The sequence below is a fragment of the Onychostoma macrolepis genome, chromosome 16 (assembly GCF_012432095.1).
Source record: "Onychostoma macrolepis isolate SWU-2019 chromosome 16, ASM1243209v1, whole genome shotgun sequence".
Taxonomy (NCBI): domain Eukaryota; kingdom Metazoa; phylum Chordata; class Actinopteri; order Cypriniformes; family Cyprinidae; genus Onychostoma; species Onychostoma macrolepis.
In genome coordinates this window covers 16,968,390-16,987,091 of record NC_081170.1, presented here as the reverse complement: position 1 = coordinate 16,987,091, position 18,702 = coordinate 16,968,390, and the positions used below count along the sequence as shown (strand labels likewise).

General features: G+C 35.0%; 3 protein-coding genes across 5 annotated transcripts; 2 read left to right on the top strand and 1 right to left on the bottom strand.

Annotated features, from left to right (window-relative positions):
* Positions 1–1,704: 1,704 nt before the first annotated feature.
* Positions 1,705–8,161, top strand: fbxo32 (F-box protein 32). Its single transcript, XM_058747169.1, has 9 exons — positions 1,705–1,996; positions 2,719–2,828; positions 2,906–2,955; positions 3,034–3,126; positions 5,179–5,272; positions 5,927–6,111; positions 6,752–6,934; positions 7,086–7,229; positions 7,340–8,161. Exons 1-9 carry the CDS (start codon positions 1,875–1,877, stop codon positions 7,427–7,429), a joined length of 1,071 nt encoding a protein of 356 aa, XP_058603152.1. The 5' UTR covers positions 1,705–1,874; the 3' UTR covers positions 7,430–8,161.
* Positions 8,162–8,310: 149 nt separating this feature from the next.
* On the bottom strand, positions 8,311–13,722 carry prelid3a (PRELI domain containing 3A). 3 transcript variants are annotated; one of them, XM_058747171.1, is made up of 7 exons: positions 13,556–13,722; positions 12,452–12,620; positions 11,786–11,875; positions 11,577–11,647; positions 11,299–11,401; positions 10,808–10,883; positions 8,311–10,517 (listed from the first exon to the last, which is right to left on the bottom strand). In XM_058747171.1, exons 1-6 carry the CDS (start codon positions 13,585–13,587, stop codon positions 10,812–10,814), a joined length of 537 nt encoding a protein of 178 aa, XP_058603154.1. In that variant the 5' UTR covers positions 13,588–13,722; the 3' UTR covers positions 8,311–10,517; positions 10,808–10,811. The 3 variants fall into 3 exon arrangements, with proteins under 3 accessions (XP_058603154.1, XP_058603155.1, XP_058603156.1); XM_058747172.1 differs by having other exon boundaries at positions 13,610–13,714; XM_058747173.1 differs by lacking the exon at positions 10,808–10,883.
* Positions 13,723–14,079: 357 nt separating this feature from the next.
* si:dkey-29h14.10 (uncharacterized) lies at positions 14,080–18,618 on the top strand. The gene is made up of 5 exons (XM_058747170.1): positions 14,080–14,233; positions 14,849–15,112; positions 15,249–15,299; positions 15,884–16,018; positions 16,813–18,618. The coding sequence occupies exons 1-5, from the start codon at positions 14,206–14,208 to the stop codon at positions 17,001–17,003; spliced, it is 669 nt and encodes a 222-aa protein (XP_058603153.1). The 5' UTR covers positions 14,080–14,205; the 3' UTR covers positions 17,004–18,618.
* The last annotated feature ends 84 nt before the right edge of the window (positions 18,619–18,702 follow it).

Below are 18,702 nucleotides of genomic sequence, written 5' to 3'. Positions count from 1 at the left end.
GTAGGATATTTTTATAATTGAAATACTTTATTCCATGGAAATTATAACACACAATAAATATTTAATTTATAAATACACACTTCTAAAGTGAAATATCCTTACTGGAAACAGATTACTTCTTGGAAAATATGAAGCATAGGGTCCTGTGAAGCAACACGGTTCACTGTATGAATGTCACTACAGTCACACTCTGTGCATGTGCTTATGCATCTTGTCATGTGCTCCTGCTGATGCATGTTTCAGTTGCCACTTGGTGAGGGATCTGTGACCTTCTGTATCTTTTACAATCAACCAGATTGGCAAGGGGCAGTAGAGAGACACTAGTTCTGGAGCCTTCACTACACTTTAAACACAGTACGCAGAATAGTTTACAGCACCCAGCCAAGTCAGGTTGCATCAGCACTGTTGTGAGGAGATGAGGAGACAAACTGTTGAGAAGTGTTTTCCTGTAACCTTTATCACATACCTGAGTGTGTGTTGAATCTCAAATGACTGTTTAACAATCGCATGGCATGCATTTCTGTTTTGATTTCAAGAAAAAAAAAAAACGTTTGCTCTAAAATATGCACAAGCTCAGTTCTGCCTGTCTAGAAAAACATTCCAGAAATACTCTTTATAATGCAAAATAATTAAATAACGTGTGTGTGTATGTGTGTGTGTGTGTGTGTTTTATTGTGCTGACTCGTTTAGGTATCATTAATATCTCTGTGTAAATGAAACCAGCTCTGCATGGTAATTACAATATAGTGTTAGTTTTAGCATCAAGGAAGTGTAAAACACTGGTAATATGCATCTTCTAAAATCTGGTTTACACACAACAATTTTCAGCTGAAAAGAATTAAAGTGTCTGAAATTAAACAGTCAGCACAGAGTAACTCTTATGTCTGTCTTAAAGAGATTAAAGGATAAAAGGAAGCTGCGAGTTTCTCATTTCCATCAGCTCTCATTACATCATAATGTAGGGCAGCTGGGTCACATTTCTTGCTCAGTATGCAACTCATTACCAAACAAAAGTGAACAGGTATTGATGAAATCAACTTCAAAAGATTATATTTCCTTATCATGGTGTGAAGTGCAGTTCCCTGACAGTTTCATTTTACAAAACTGATGGTGTTGTGTTAATAGCAGGTCTATTGGACTCTGATCATGTTACTAAAAGGTTTAGTAATAAGGTAAAAACATAGGCTACATGCTTTTTTCATAATGGATAACCAGCCTTTGTTTGACCCACTTCTTTAAAGTCAATATGGTCTGCATATTCTGATACAAGAGAATTACAAAGGTCATTTACGCACATAGCATGATTCTTTTAATCTTGATCCAAAATCCCAAACATTCTCACAGAATTTACACACATACACTTATGCATGGGTAGCTACTAAAGTTAATGTTATGATCTTAGTCATAAGGGAAAATCAACAGAGGAGTCAGCTTTCTATGTTTAGATCACGTCTGGGATTTTCTGAAGAGTCGTTTTCTTGTTTGTTTCACAAGAATATAAGAAAGTCTTGTGCTCATCGCCGACGATTAAACTGCATTTACTATATGATATTTCATAAGCGCATGAGGACAGATGATCCAGCAGCGTACTGAACCTTACGTGTGATTATGTTTCCAGTGAGGTTTTGCAATATTAAGGAAGATGATAAACAAAGCCACGTGTTGGAGAACGCGGTCCAAAGGGGGCGGGACCAGGAACATTTCCGGATTCTCCTCCTGACAATATAAATACAGCTGCGCACTTTTATCATCAGAAACGCGCTCACAACATGATATAATATAGCAGTAAACACGCAAGAAAATCACTTCTACTGCTTCTCAAGTGTAACACTAACAAGTTTTCTTTCGTTGTCACTGGTTTTCGCATCTTGACAATGCCGTTTCTTGGGCAAGACTGGCGGTCTCCTGGTCAAAGCTGGGTGAAAACCGAGGACGGCTGGAAAAAAACGACGAAAGATGAAAACGAGACGAATAACAATGTATCAGAACGGAAGAGGTACGTGTTTAACGCTTCAACATTTGCATTTTAAGTGTTTGACCTGGTACGTTCCCTTGTTCACCACTAACAGCATCATCAAACAAATGGCGTAGTTTGCTGCAGACGCAAGATCTGCGACAGATTGATAAACAAAAGCGTTTATACATGAAACCTATTGACAGCAGATTCACTTTACAGTCAGAAAGTCATTAAGTTATTTCATGGCTGAAGATAATTTTTTTGTGTGTGTTATACGTATTTTTATATTAATATTTGTACATTTATATATTCAAATATGCGTCTGTAAATACATGAACATAAATATGCGTACATTAATATCTGTGTATATAATAATATATTATTACATACACACACACACATATACATATATATATATATATATATATAAAATATACACACACACACATACATACATACACACACATATATATATACACACACATACACATTACACGCACACATTGTGTGTGTATATAGGACTGCAGTAAATAGCTGTGGTAAACAAAAAATGCCTTTGTGTTTACTCATCATCTGTTAGTCACCTTGCTATTAATACCATGATAGTGGGACAGGTCATAAGCTCGAACTGTTTACTGTTTCTAGAACTGTTGTAGGTACAGATGAAAAATTGGTTTATGGCCTACTCATCAAACAGGTTGCTAAACTATGCAGATATTTCCTACACAAAGTATTTATAAACCACTTCACTCTGCTTTCAGCTACTGCAAAGAAGAGCATGACAAGGAAAATTTGATCCTCAGCATTAATTATGATGTGGCTGCAAAGAAGCGAAAGAAGGACTTGCTGAACAACAACACAAAGATTCCTTGTGAGTATCGTCACTGTTTCTTTGTGAAATTCGAACTGCTGTTACTGCAAAAATCTTAACTTATTTCTTCATTACAGATTTTCACAAAGACAAATGGATTTATGTCCACAAAGGGAGCACCAAAGAGGTAAGGCCTGTTATCTCCTGCAGTATGACAGAGTGGGAATAAGTAGTCGGCTAACTCCTCTTTGATCATTTCACACAGCGTCATGGATATTGTACTCTGGGCGAAGCATTTAATCGCTTGGACTTCTGCAGTGCCATCAAGGACACCAGGCGATTCAATTATGTCGTAAGGGTGAGTTTCTGCCTGTCTATTTTTCCGACCAACTATTTCAGTCTCTGAAGAAGAAAGGGTTAACTTAAGTCTTGGGCTCCGAGTATCTGCTACTGTCTTCATTCTTATCATCGCACACCAGACAAGAGGGCCTCTGGGGCCGTTTCATGGCAAATGCACAAGGCCCATGGTAGTGTTTTTATGTACTTGTCTGTGTGTTTTAATTTGAACTCTTAATGTAGCTAAAGTATCTTAAACTCAAGTGCTCCTTAAGTTGGCCAATACTGCTCTGGTTTAGGGTCACTGATGAGAGGATGTTCTTCTAGATTTACTCGTTCCGTTGATGAAAGCAAATGTCGTTGGCTAAGAGCAGATAAACACAGGTCGGTGTGATGTTGAGGTCACTGTCACGCAGTGTCCCAGCAGACAGCTGAGGTTGAGAAAGCTTATGAAACCAGAACGGAAAGTCAAGTGACTTAGTTGCCCATTAACTCCCCCCTCATGGGCCCTTCTCTCTATCTGTCTGCTTTGTGACCCTGAATTCTGATCCGATCACTTGACTCCACTGTGGTATAGAGTCAGCTATGACGAGTTTAAGGTGCTGGCGAACTGGGTCATGAATCCTTGTGATCACTTCGGATGACCGGTAAACAGGATCAGGATCAAGTTGTTTATTTGAGCATTTTGGCTAAGGTCATTAAAACTCAGTTCAGTGCATCATATGTGCATCACTTATTTTTCTAGATGTTTCCAGGCACAGTTGAGACATAGTAGTGTCAGGTTTATCTTAGTTTGTCTCTTGCTTGCCTGGCCTTGCGAGTGTTGCGTTAGAGCTCGGTTACAGAGATCAGGTTTAGTAGGGATGGAAAAATAGACCTTTGAGAAGACTTATGAGAAACAAAGACCACTAATACCTCGTAATATTATAGTCATTTAGCTGTGTGAATTTACCTTTGATAATGATAACTGTGTAATACAAATAGCTTTTGCATGTCTTTGCAAAATCATGTCAACTAACCCAAAGCCATTACAAATAACTGTCATATTATTCCAAAGGGTCAGGCAAATAAAATATATACTAAGCTAGAAAAATGTACATCCTTTTACTTAGTTTTCAAAAGTTTGGGGTCCGTAATCTTTTTATTTTATAGGCCTAAACACTTTTGTAATATTTTATTCAGCAATTAAACTGATCAAAAGTGACCGAAAATACCTTTGTAATTTTACAAAAGATTTCTATTTTAGATAAATAATTTTCAACTTTTTATTTGTCAAAAACAAATCCTGATTTCCACATAAATAAAAAATTTTCTTCAGCAAAAGAAAAAAAAAAGGCAATGCATATTAGCATGATTTCTGAAAGATCAGTTGACACTGAAGACTGCAGTAATGGCCACTGAAAATCAGCTTTGCCATTACAAGAATACATTTTAAAATATTAAATTTTAATATTATATATAAAAAATACATTTGTAGATACATAAAAAAATACAATGCAGCCTTGGTGAGCGTCTTTTAAAAACATAAAACTCATACCAACCCAAACTTTCATTCTCCACATAAAGACTTCTGGAGTGTCTGTCATCAGGGGCTCGCTGTAGCGGAGGGGAAGAATGACAATGCTCACATGTTTCTGGGTCGAGTGTGGGTCAGTGTTGCTCCATGATGTGCATTGTGCTGATATTACATGCCAGTCATGCCGCCCAACACAACACAGCTCTCACTATTTGCTCTTGGCTGTCCTTCCTTTTGAAAATGAACTTGGTGTTGGGAATCTACTCTTGTCAAGCTGATAGCATGCATATCCACAAACAGAATTACAGTAAAGTTAGCACTTTGTTTTACCATCCATTTGTAGCATCTGAAAGAACTGTTACCTTCTTTTGTCTTCAAAATGTCTAAACAACAACACTGCTGAAACAGACATAAGCCAGAATGCATTTCAACGGAGGCCCATTTCTGAGCCTTTTGTTCTTGCCAAGGCTGAAGAGAGTGGAATATAACAGTCTGTAAGTAATGCGGGAACGCACAGTCTCTTAGTCTGACCTCTGAAATTTATGTCTAACATTTCAGCTGCTGGAGCTGATCGCCAAGTCCCAACTGCCTTCGCTGAGCGGAGTGGCACAGAAAAACTACATGAACATTCTGGAAAGGGTTGTGCAGAAAGGTAAGCTTTCTTGCTAGTGTCTCATATCTTCACCATCTCATTTACAAAACCATTAGCCAGTGTGAATCATCAACAATGTCTGTTTACATTTACATCTTCACAAAGATTATTTACTCAGAGGCTTGTACTGAAATTCTCTTGTGGCTAATAAGAAATAAAAATTAGGCAAAAATCTGTCATAACATAGTAGCTGTTTATTCTGTTTTCTGTAATCGCTCACAACAAAATTAGGTTGGTGGGCTTGGCCAGTAGCTCATAGCCGAATGGAAATTTCATAATTGCCTGCACTGGAAAGAGCGACAAGCCTCAGAGAGCAAACAGGAACATCAGATGTATTATAAACCAAAAGTCGTCTCCGCTAAACAAAGGTGCATGTTGTTATGGAAAACCAAACCGCTCGCTTTGTAAGCTACATCATGCTCAAACCGCTTTATTCATTTACCTGTCCACTCTTCTTATTCTTCGGTTTATGATTGAAATGTCTTAATCATAATGGAAAGGTATTCTGTTTTGATATGTGTGTTATGAAAGCATCAGGCATGAAGTTAAAGTATCCCGTGACACACACCAGATCCTGTCAACACTGTTGGACTCACTGTTATTTTGCATCCTTGAACTGTTAGTTACAAACTAAACATTCGCACTCTTTTTCAGTTCTTGAGGATCAGCAGAATGTTCGACCGATAAAGGAACTGCTGCAGACGCTATATGCGTCATTGTGCAGTCTGGTTCAGGACATGGGCAAGTCTGTCCTGGTGGGGAACATCAACATCTGGGTGCATCGCATGGAGAACATACTGCAGTGGCAGCAGCAGCTTGACAACATTCAGATCAACAGGGTAAGTGTAAAACTCACTTTTCTTTCGTTAAAGGGATAGTTCACCCAAAAATGAAAATTCTAGCATCATTTATTCATCCTCAAGTCGTTTCAAACCTCTATAACTTTCTTCCTCTGTGGAACACTAAAGGAGAAGTTTAGCAGAATGTTTTAGCTGCTCTTTTCTGTGAAATGAAAGTGAACGGATGGAAGCTTGAAATATGATTTCATGTTGTTGCTCTTTTGTTGGTTTTGATTGCTTCTAATGTCCTCATTTGTTAGTCGCTTTGGATAAAAGCGTCTGCTAAATGACTAAATGTAAATGTAAAAAAACAACACCGAATCACCATACATTTTACTGGTGGACTAAAGCTAAACATGAACTTAAATCTTGACATCTTTGGGCACCAGAGCAGCTTGGACAGCTAGTATGTCTCCTTTTGTGGGAGAAAAAAAAAAAAAAAAAAATATATATATATATATATATATATATATATATATATATATATATATATATATATTATAATTTTTTTTAAATAGTTTTAGTTGACAGTAACTGGTAAATGTAAAAAAAAAGTGTCTGATGGCATACAGAACATATTTTATATCGTGCTCAGATCATGAATGTGAACAGAAACTTTCTTCTTCCTTCATTTGTCCAGCCCACAAACACAGGGATGACCTTCCTTGATCTTCCGGCTAGTTTACAGCTGAACATCATGCACCGTCTCTCAGACGGAAGAGATCTGGTTAGCCTGGGTCAAGTATGCCCTGACCTAAGTGTGGTGACAGAAGATCGGCTGTTGTGGAAGAAACTCTGCCAGTATCACTTCTCAGACAGACAGGTAGACGTTTGTGGCTCTTCAGATGGAATGTAACGCACTTAAGGTCTTACTTGATGGCAGAGAAGATGAATCTTGCATATTTATGTTTATATCTTAAATCTTGCATACAAACACTAAATTTGGTTAAAGTAATTTGCTATGTTCTTCACAGATCCGCAAGCGCCTAATGCTGTCAGATAAAGGACATTTGGAATGGAAAAAGATGTATTTTAAGTTGTGCCGGTGCTACCCTCACAAAGAGCAGTACAGTGACACATTACAGTTCTGCACACATTGCCACATCCTGTTCTGGAAGGTGAGACTAAATTCATTTCTAGCTCTTCACATTTTATTTGAAAATTCACTCCTTTTTGTATAGTCCTTTTATGGCAATAACTGAATTTTTTTTTTTTCTGTTCACTTCAGGATACAAACCATCCTTGCACTGCCAATAACACAGAGAGCTGCTGCAAGGCCGTGTCTCCACAGGGTTTCATCAACCTTTTCAAGTTCTAGGGGGCGCTGCATTGCTGCCATGTAAATAGTGTCAATAGTGCAAAGGATTCCTGGATGACTTGAGGCAGGGGGAAAAAATGGGGTTGCATTAGAAGCAGGTGTCATAATGTTTTGTGAAGTAGTTTGGAAACTGATTGTACTCGAGAAAAATGCAAGATGAGAAACTGAAAAACTGTGTTGGGGTCTGTGTATTTATAAAAGATTTATTTTTATTTATTCAGCATGGAGCTTGTTTACTTAAAAGTTACATTAAGGATAAGAAAAAGGATGTTTAAATTGATCCTACATGCATAAAAAGTTGCCCTTGTGCTGTCAGGATGCCCTGGTTTCTTCTGTGAATGTAATATAGGTTTGATTTTTGGCAACACAAACATTTATTGTTTGAATTTCAGATAGCATTATTGGTGCTGTAGCAAGTGCATGGGAATGTTTACCAAAATGGCCTTAACACTGGTGTGCAATACTTTTCTAAGTACTTTTTTTTTCACTTTTATACATTTGATATTTTCAGTGGTTTGCAATTTAAACGTGCTTGTTTTTCTAAACAATAAATACGTGAGTATGTTGTAAGCAGATCTGAAGTGTAAACTTATCCAAGGTGCCTTATTCTGAGTGGTCATAAGCAAATTTAAAAGCTGTCATTCATAAGCAGGTGATTCTTTCTGAATAAAACCTCTGAATCATATTAATTCAGCTTTATATAGGAATCGATGAATAAAGTATTTATATAGATCCTGTAGTGAATTTATTACAGTTCACAATAACTCATCTTTTGAATGTTTTGAGTCTTTTTTTTTTTCCAACTTGTAATTTCTATGCTTACTATGTTATCTTTGGTATTTGAAGAACATATTTGGCAAAGAAATACAATAAGCAACAAGATCTATGAATAACAAGAAGTCACCGGTCCTGTTGATATAATCCACAATCCATCATTGCCTAGCAAGATTTTTACTGCCATCTTGTGTACAAGAGATGTTTTTTTTAAATATGTCTGTTGGTGACTGTGGGTTTTTTAAATACATATGTGGTTTATAAATATTTGTAATACTGGGTTCTTGTATTTACATGAATTCAACTATGACAGAAGTAATTCTGTACTAAAAAATGTATCTTTTTTTTATAGATGAGTTTTACTGTTGAATTACACGTTAATATTTTGACATTAAAATATATCTCAAGAAAATATATTATGCTAGGAGTCATAAATCTCATCAACACCAACTTTTATGCAGTCAAGTCATGTGCTGCATATTTTGCTATAACAAAATATTGCCAGCTATAAACAGCACAATTAACCAACACTGACCATTCACTTTTGGAATCTGTATCCACTGTGGTAATTTACACATGAACACAATGTGTATAACTATTAAAATAAATACACATCACAGGAAAACTAGCATTAAAAGAAGAAACTTTCTAAAATTGTATTTTATTTCTTTGAATAAATTCCTCATTCTCCACATAGGAGAAAAAACAGGGTTTGTGAATGCATTAAAAGAACAATACCATGGCATTTAAGATACTTTATTATCATATATTATGCATGACTTATTTCCCCCCCAATCAAAAAAAAAAAAAAAATGATATCAAGATGTCACAGTTAAATGAGAAATGGAGCCATCATAAGGACTGTGAAGATTTTCTGCTGTGCCTTAATTAACAAAAGGCTTGAGTCTGACTGTCAGGCAATACGTTTCAAAGACATTTCAGTCTCTTCAACAATATCAAAGCTGAAAATATTACATTATGAAATATATAATTCTGAAATTCATCTGGCACTGATAGATGACTCAATTACAGTACAAACCAAGTTTAAGTTTGTTTACTTTTGCTTGGGTGGTGTTTCATCATGCTTTTTTCTTTTTTTTTTTTTTCCAGTGGAGGAGCTTTACGCAATGCCAAGTAGGTTATTTCGTTTTTCCTAAGGCATGTAGTTCTATGACTAGTGAAATAATTGTTTAATTAGCTGTGACACTGATGACCATATCATTATACTTCATTGAAACAATAAAATTAGGGAAACAATTAGAAACATTACAAATATGCAATAACAAGGCAGTCTAAAAAATAAAAAAAAATTAAAATTCTGGGACAAACAGAAAAAGAAACAAAAACTAATTCACACAAGATGTTCACGGTCTGCCCATTTCAGCTTTTCGAGCACAATTAAAAAAAATTTTGAAATAGTTTTTCTTTTTAAACTGTCTCGCCAATAAGGGGCTCTATAAGACCTTAACAACTATCTGTTTATATACTTTGACAAGAAATGTTTTTAAATATCAAACAGTTTACAAATGTAAGTTACATAAGTTTTGTTAAATTCGATACAATGAACTGTTAAAGAAAACAGACAATTTATAATTTAACAAAAAATAAAGCAAACATGCTTTTCATACCGAGCCACAGTAATATTATAAGAATAAAATACTAAAATAAGTTATTTTTTAACATAACCATAAATAAGCATTCATTCATATAATTCTACTAAATAAACTAAAAGCCTTTACAAATGGGTTGACAATATGTTTACAATGTGTTAAGAAGCAACATAAACTTTGAAATATAGGACTTTATTTTAAAGTAAACACTAAAAACTGACTTTTGATAATATCTATCCTACAAGTTAGGCTTTATTGATTAATTACACTTTATGACTATCCATGCAAACAACTAAATTAACTCATATTCCCCTTAATCATGATTTTAATTAACACACCAAAAATCTTATTCAATTTCTAGATATTCTGAACTTCAAGGTGCTGAATTCCAAATTAACATCCAATCGATACTGTTATGCCCTGTAATGGCATTAAAAGAACACTAAAATAAGAGGTAGTCGGTGCAGTGCATACATATTTTGTAGCGACATTCAAAACTCTATACAGTTTTGTCTGTAATAGTGCAATTTTATGAGGTTTTAAATCCAACAGTGCATAAATGAGCACTAATTTGACTACCTTCGAGCACAAGCATCAACACAAAGAGAGACGGGGCAAAGTCACGCTGGCCAGATGTGGTGTCAGAGCTGGTGCTGCTGCTGCTGCTGCTGCTGCTGTTGATCATGTGGTCCTCATTACAGGCTCTGAAAGCACAAATTAAACATATTTATAAAAAGTAAATGAATATTGTATAAAAAATAAATTAAAAATTACATTAAAAACTTATATATATATATATATATATATATATGTGTATATATATATATATACACATACATATGTATATTTGTATACAGAATAAAATATAAAATATTTATTTTGCAAACATTTAAATATTATTAAATAACCTATAGTACTAATGCATATGACAAAACTCACTACATGTCATTTCTGTTTTGCACCACCCAAAAACAGGTGCTAGATGAAACATTACCTGTTCAACACAAGTCACACAAAGGGACATTTTCTCTTTCAGAGTTTTGAATGATCCATTCAATGGCGTCCCATCCCTATGACAAAAAACCTTTAGAGCTTCATACTTTATTTACAGGCTTGTATAATGCTTCATCTATGGTATATAAAATAATATCAAACAAAATAATGTTTTTATAATCGCTAAGAGACTAAAACAATTAATGAAACTAAACTAAAAAAAAAAAATAAAACATCCACAAAAACAACAGGGTTTCCTAGATAGGGACAAAACCACATTATCAGTGCTTTGAAATTGCTTATTTTTGGTCCTTCTCTGATTGTGTCAGCAGGAAAATAGGAACTACTAAGTTCCCATTTATTCAGAGAATAGCAAACTTTCATCAATGACTTGTAATAAACACGTGACTCAGTGACATGATGCTGAGTGGGATATTCCAGGGATATTTGGTCAAATGAATATTTTCCATTACATTATCCAAAATGATTTACCTTTCTTGCATTGGCTGACATTGTTAGAGCCATCAGTCCCTCGAGGTAGCTGCTCAGACTGACCCCCTTCACCGTGATGATCGCCTCTTGGGTTAATACAGTTCTGCAAAAGTAAAGCAAACATCATTTTCAGAAACTGGTGTTACCAGTTTGATATTTGATTTAACATATTATTGCTTTCTATTTGCATGGCTTGCATGTATGTGCATAGATATTCATGCAGATATTACAATTAGATGGCAATTACGTAAAACACGCTTACAAATGGATTTACTTACACCTCTGGATTTTCTGGATGAGGCCTGTAGACAAGCCTTTCATCAACTGATATAAAATTAGTTAGGGTTATCTGAAGGAGAAAAGGAATTTCTTAGTACAGTGTAAAAATGAAGATGTGAATTCATAAAACCACTTTCTATTAAGAAAATAATCTGATTAGAATAGCTTTCTATAATGCATAGCTGTCGAATGTTAAACAAACACTCACGTTTGTTGAGCAAAGCTCCATTTTTTTCTCTTCTGGGTCCACAATGGAATGTTCTTTTACATATGTGATGGTCCGATTTGTCCCTAAAATCTAAGAAAAAAAAATTTAAGATCCTTATAAGCCAGTTGTTCTCAATCAGGAGGCCTCGGCAAACTTCCAAGAGAGCCTCAATATGACGTAAAATTATTTAAATTAAGCCAAAACACCTGAAAATTAAACATATTTCTTATGTTAATTCACCGCCTTAACAACAGTTTTTTCCCATCGTCTTGAAAAACCTGGATATATGAGGTAGTCTTATATTAAAAGTTTGATTTCTAGTTATGCTAAGCTCTAAAATATTTATCAGGTAAAAATGATCAGCTAAAAATCCTTATCCTTCATCTTTATTCAGTAAACCATGAACAACTGGAAAACATTGGGCCTTTGAATATTGTTGAGGACAAATGAGGGCCTTGGAGTTAAAAACATTGCAAACCACTGTTACTTACTGTTAAGAGTGTTATACACACTTTCATATTGCTAAAACTATTAAATATCACTTCAGATTGTTAATTGGACTGTTAATTATGTGCTTTAGAGGTAAAATATACATGATATGTGAGATGTAAATGCTCTAATGTAAATAAGACAATATATTTAGCAGTGTGACGCATATCATCTAACCGCTCTGACAACTGCTGGAAGCCCCCACTCCGTGCTGAGGAGCCGATGACTGTGTAGACGTCCATGTGTGTCCAAGTTCCTGTCAAGAACGTCCACTCCAACAACACTAGGGTTCATTGGATTAGGATACTTCCTCATAGCTGCTTTGATCACAGTCTCCCAAGGGTAGCTATGTGAATACAATCAAAAACACATGACAATAGATTTCAGCGGTTTATGAGGAACATCAATATACTGACACTGACCTCATAAACAAAACACATTCAAGGGAAATTTAGCTTTAATGCGAGGAGGAAGAATTTTTTGCCAGTGTAGTTCATCATTATCAACAACAAACATCACTACCATAACAAGAGAGGCTGGGACCATAAATAAAGGTTAGTATGAAATAATTAATTTCCATATAATGAATCATTTCTGAGTGAAACTAATGATTTCATTTAAAAAAAAAGAAAGAAACTTTGAAATATACTGGTTTTGCACGAATCTGTTTTGGAGGTCTGATAAATCATGTTGCATCATGAATCGAGTTGGTTTGGTGGTTTTAGTTGGTTTAAGGTGGTCTTAGTTCATTTGAGGTGGTCTCGTCGGCTGGTTTAGCTGGGTATCCAAACAAATCCCTTCTAAAAACAGTCAACTGACCAGCCAGGTTGAAAAACCATCAGCTTAGGTTGTTTATCAATATGCATGCAAATAGACCACATTTTAATCAACTTTTGAAATTTCCTGACAGGCAGGGAAAAATCAATGTCACTAGGTTTCCGTAAAAAAATAAAAAAATAATATGTAACCACATTTAAGAGTTTGTTAGTAACAGCTGTGAAAAGTAACAGTGAGTCGTTTAAGGACATTGCGCATAACTGTAACGTTCACAGACAAGCAACCGGCTAGGCCCAAATTAATGCATATTCGCAACTAACGCTTAGATTTGTGTAATGTGCAAGAATTAATTGCTTAAAAGCTAAAAATGTCCAAAGGAAGCGAGCTACGCTGTTTCCGGATACTAGAGCTACCAAAGGTAATCGGGATGCAAATCACGACAGAGAGGATGCTGGAATCTGTGCACGCGAGCGCTGCATTCGTCCTGAACGCTGCTTTGTCTACCTGAATATGTGCTCAGTGCTCCAAATCTTCATTTTTGCAACAATTTGAACGTGCCTCCAAATGACGGTGGACTGTAGATATCATACATTCATATTTTCACGCTCTGCTCCCATCATACCGGCTTCGAGATGCTCCTCATCTAATCAAGTGCAACGGAACCTCCCTGTTAGAACAGCACCTACCAATAGAAATCAAGCTTTGTGCTACTGACGCTTGTAGACAACTTGATGTGCATCAGTGTTGCGCTACAAACGTGCAAAAGTGGATTTATGGTTGATAAATTATGTGTTGTTCATTTAAACGCACGGCAATATTAGACGCACAATAAACTAGATTATTTACTCTTTTTCTGTTCAGTTGACTGATAAAGACATACATGTAAGCGAATTAGTGCCGCTAAATTGCGTTTATTCAAGATGAAGCACATATTTAAGACTTAAAACCTTTGCTGTTTTTGTTGATCGCATGACATTAAAAGCTGCGGTTAACCAGAATGACATAATGCACATGGGGGAATTCTTGTCTGGAAATTACATTCTTAACGCGCATGCGCATTTACTCCTACGTATATCAATGGAAGTAGTGTTTCGTTTTCAGATGCCATCAGAACTACTTTACCTTGTGGTGTTATTTGTTATTACTAGTAATAGATGGACAGCACGGTTGTTATATCTTCGGGTAAGTTTCTAACTCATAGCCCACGTCTCATTATGCCACATATGTTGTGTTTAGTTAATTTGTTTTGGGGAAGTAGTAGCCTAAAGAATGTGACAACAAGGAAGCGCAAAAAATCAGTATAGTTGTCAATCAACTGTATATGTTGCTTTCAATAGTAAAGCAAATACAGGGTGAACGATGCAAAACAGTTGTTGGTACAGTATGAGTATATTCGCAATGGAGCAAGGATTGAAACTTTGTACTTTAAAACATTTAGTTATTTTTAATGCCACTACCATCCTAAATATAATTTCAACTGATTTAGATCGAAAATTCTACATTTTTGAGCACAAATAATGACTGTTAGATAAAATGGCTTGTAAGTTGTTTTTTGTTTTTTTTTATCAAATATGTTTTCTGCAATTTAAATAGGTCTACTACAAAAACGCAGCAACTTTCTTTTAAGAACTGTTTCTGAAAATCTCTATCCCACTTTATTTAACATTTTAAGATCAAGTCAATTGAGTATTAAACTTGTTTGTCCCAAGTATGTATTTATTTTGTATGTATTACATTCTGTCTCCTTTGAAGATTCTTGTGTTGTAAACAGCTTTCTCTTGTTCTTTTCCCCAATAGATAAACAATTGCAACGCTATTTGGGCTCCCTAAGTAAGTGTATGACTGGGTATTTGGTTCAAAGGATGTCCAGCTGTTTGTCCCGATCCCGCACAATCACGGCGTACGAAGCACAGGTCATCACATCCCAGCCTACAGACATGCAGAAAGCCTCTAGGCTGATGCAGATTGTCATTAAAAAAGGTCAAAGTGCATGCAGTTCGTTCCTCACATGCCTTGGAATTTGTGACCCGGTGTTGTATGAGAATGTTACAGGATTCCCAGGTTGGACAATCTATCAAAAATTAATGTTTTTTTTTTTTTAAATAGATATTTGCCACTGTCTGAATTGTTTATTCATTACTTATTTTTCTATTTCTTTCTGTTTCTTGTTTTCTGTCATGCATTTTCTATCATTCAGCACAATTTAATGAAGAGGACCATCAACATGTAGAGCAAATTCCTCTCTCAGGTAGATATTTTTGCATATTTTGCCTAACTGGTGATGTATCTTGTCATAGACTATTTCCTTTTTGCTCTGTTGTTTTGAGAAGTATCAGGAGTCTCCCCTGTTGAAAAACCAGCATATGCTGGTGTGTTTTGAAGCATGGCTGCTGGTCATGAGCCAGTTTAATATGGTCCTTAGCTAATCCTGAGCAGGAGCTAGTTGCTTAGGACCAGTTTAGGATCAGCACATGACCAGCTAAGGACCAGTTTAAACCAGCTCAACCAGCTGCCATGCTTCAAAATATACCTAACCAGAATATGTTGTTTTTTTCAACAGGGTCAGTAGAGAAATTACTTTGCAATTCCTGTTCAGTGGTTAATATACCACCTTACTTCCTGTTGTTGTCTCATTCTTGTTTGAAAGATTACCTCATCTACTTAGTATTGTAGGTATTGCTATGAAAAAACCGCAATACTTTACTTCTCAAAAGTATGTATGACTAAGAGACTTGTTTTGCTGTCCCACATCCCTTTGATGCAGTGTGTTGTGTCATTGCTCATACTGATGTCTTTTGTTTTTTGTCTTCTCTTTTTGTCTTCCCTTTTCAGAAAAATTGCAATTTACACCTTGTATTATAAACATACAAAACTCTTCCCTGACCAACTGTATTATTGGGAACAACAATCGCCAGTGCATTACCTGTGACCAGCATTCTTTGCTTGCTCAGAATGATGAAACTAATGGTAAGTGTCTGTGCAGCAGGAAATATAGGTCAAATTTGTCTAGGGTTATAGAGGTTATATATATGCATGAACAGTTTATTGTATTTTATACATTTATATAAATTGGAAACATAACCTATATAACTATTTAATACTATTTTTTAATTAAATTAGTTTACTTTTTCTCATGTGAATTAGGCTAACAGTGTAATTTTAGACAATAGCAGGTTTTCTGCATGTCTTAATTCACGCCTTCCAAAAATTAAGGCCAGAGAATAGATAGATAGATAAATAAATAATAAATCTTCCTCAGTAATTTTCTTGTTTTCCAATACAAATATCTAAGCGTAGTTAGATACATTTACTTGAGATGCAAATTGAACACATGAAGCCTTTTTTCTGAGCAATTGAAGAAAATAACATTAATTAATGCTTAAAACAGCAAAATCAAAAATTTGTCAACAGGGAATGAAAATCTAATTGATTTTGTCTGAATTAAGTTGATTTTTCTGAGCCCACTGCCAGATATTTGTTCTTGTGTTAATCAAAACCCACTTAATTTTGATCAATTTTTCAGAAAACAATACTGTTATATGTCATTTTCTTCTCAAGTAAATGTATCTTCATTTAAGAATCTTTAGACATTTGCAGTAGAAAATAATTTTAAATAATTTAAATTTACCTTTATAAAACCTGCAGAAACCCTAAACAGAGTATTATAAGAATGATTGTGTATATATGAATAATAATTTAAAAAACTTTTCTTATTATTTTTATTTATTCATTTGTTTTCTTTTTTTTTTTTTTACAAACAGTGAATGAAATGCCGGATATTCAGAGCAGTGATCAACTGATCCCAGTGCAGGACACAATAAGTGGCAAGAGCGTTCACATGGAGAGATCCAACATAGAGTATGTTATTATAGGTGACCATAACAGTATGGCAGTCACTGAGAGCTTGGAGGTTGAGGAGGATACGGAGATTGAGCCAGAAGTGATTGGTTAATAGATGTGAAAAAGCGGGAAGGAGGGCAGACTCACAGTTTTGGAGAGCTGCAAGATTGTCAACTCGCCTTACCGGCCCTGACCTATAATTGGACAGTCTCAGGTCCTCAGCAGGTGCTACCAAACGCACTGAAACATTATCCTTTATCATGGATTTTTCTAAACCTGTGTGCGTTGAGGTGGCAATGATATTTGATACTGACTTGATTGTTACTGAACATGACTGCTATGTTTCTCATGTTTTAATGGGTACATCGATATTTATTTGTTCAACAGAAATGTATGAAAGCAAATATGTTGACTGACATTGCAATTGTTGCAAGTCTTTTATAAGCTTAAGCTTTCTGTAATGATACATAAGTATTGTTTACAGTCTTATGTCTTTCAGTAATATTTGTATATATAACTTAACTTAATAGCTATTAATATTAATTGTCATAGATACTCCTGATGTTTCAATAGATATTCTGTGATAGCATCTCAGTGTATTCCTTTATTCTTTTTTTTCTGTTTTTTTGGAATGTCTAATAATTTTATCTATGTTTCTAGGTGATATTACCTGTAAGGTACTGTACAGTCATGTTTGTATACTGAAGAAGGAATGTAGCTGACACATTTGTGTTCCTGGAGTAATATTTTGAAATAAATTTGAAATTTGAAATTAAACCAATTAGAGTTCTCTCTCAGCTGGTGTAGCTTCCAAGACTAAAATATTACAAAATTAAAGGTCTTTACTCTATATAAGTACCAATTTGCTTTGGTACTTATTCATTTATAAAGCAATTTGGATTTTTTTTGGGTTTTTTGCCACCTTATCTCTGTTGTTTGATTCAACAAAAAGTAGTTGGTAAATATTTATTGCGTTCCCAGTCTTATTATACACTCTCAGAAATAAAGGTACAAAAGCTGTCACTGGGGCGGTACCTTTTTAAAAGGTACTGCCCCAGTGACCGCTTTTGTACCTTTATTTCTGAGAGTGTAGTCTCTATGTACCCTTAGTAACTAATTTAGGTAAAACTGCTTTTGAATATGCTGCACCTTCAGATTGGAACTCTCTTCAAATGAAACTGCGGCTAAATCAGTTGGTGTCTTTGAGTAATTTTAAAACACTTATGCGCACAATGGGAAATGATTTAATGATTTACAAATGCTTTGTACTTTTATTGATAGTTTATTGTTGTGATGTAGTGTTGTTTGTTATATGTGACCCTGGACCACAAAACCAGTCTTAAGTGTACATTTTTTTCGAAATTGAGATTTAATAAGCTGAATAAATAAGCTTTCCGTTGATGTATGGTTTGTTAGGATCAGACAATATTTGGCCGAGATACAACTATTTGAAAATCTGGAATCTGAGGGTGAAAAAAAATCTAAATATTGATAAAATCGCTTTTAAAGTTGTCCAAATGAAGTTCTTAGCAATGCATATTACTAATCAAAAATGAAGTTTTGATATATTTACGGTAAGAAATTTACAAAATATCTTCATGGAACATGATCTTTACTTAATATCCTAATGATTTTTGGCATAAAAGAAAAATTGATAATTTTGACCCATACAATGTATTTTTGGCTATTGCTACAAATATACCCCAGTGACTTAAGACTGGTTTTGTGGTCCAGGGTCACATATGTGTATTTGTATAACTGGACCACCTATAGATTCTATGTATTTTAAATTACCTTTACAAATTAAAAAA

Coding starts and splice junctions, on each gene's coding strand:
- fbxo32 (XM_058747169.1), top strand. CDS start 1,875: ATGCCGTTTCTTGGGCAAGACTGGCGGTCTCCTGGTCAAAGCTGGGTG. Junction 2,956..3,033: donor ACAAAGGGAGCACCAAAGAG/GTAAGGCCTGTT, acceptor CATTTCACACAG/CGTCATGGATATTGTACTCT. Junction 5,273..5,926: donor GGAAAGGGTTGTGCAGAAAG/GTAAGCTTTCTT, acceptor ACTCTTTTTCAG/TTCTTGAGGATCAGCAGAAT.
- prelid3a (XM_058747171.1), bottom strand. CDS start 13,587: ATGAAGATTTGGAGCACTGAGCACATATTCAG. Junction 11,402..11,576: donor CATCCAGAAAATCCAGAGGT/GTAAGTAAATCC, acceptor TTACTTTTGCAG/AACTGTATTAACCCAAGAGG. Junction 10,884..11,298: donor TGTCAGCCAATGCAAGAAAG/GTAAATCATTTT, acceptor TTTTTGTCATAG/GGATGGGACGCCATTGAATG.
- si:dkey-29h14.10 (XM_058747170.1), top strand. CDS start 14,206: ATGGACAGCACGGTTGTTATATCTTCGG. Junction 15,300..15,883: donor AGAGCAAATTCCTCTCTCAG/GTAGATATTTTT, acceptor TTCCCTTTTCAG/AAAAATTGCAATTTACACCT. Junction 16,019..16,812: donor TCAGAATGATGAAACTAATG/GTAAGTGTCTGT, acceptor TTTTACAAACAG/TGAATGAAATGCCGGATATT.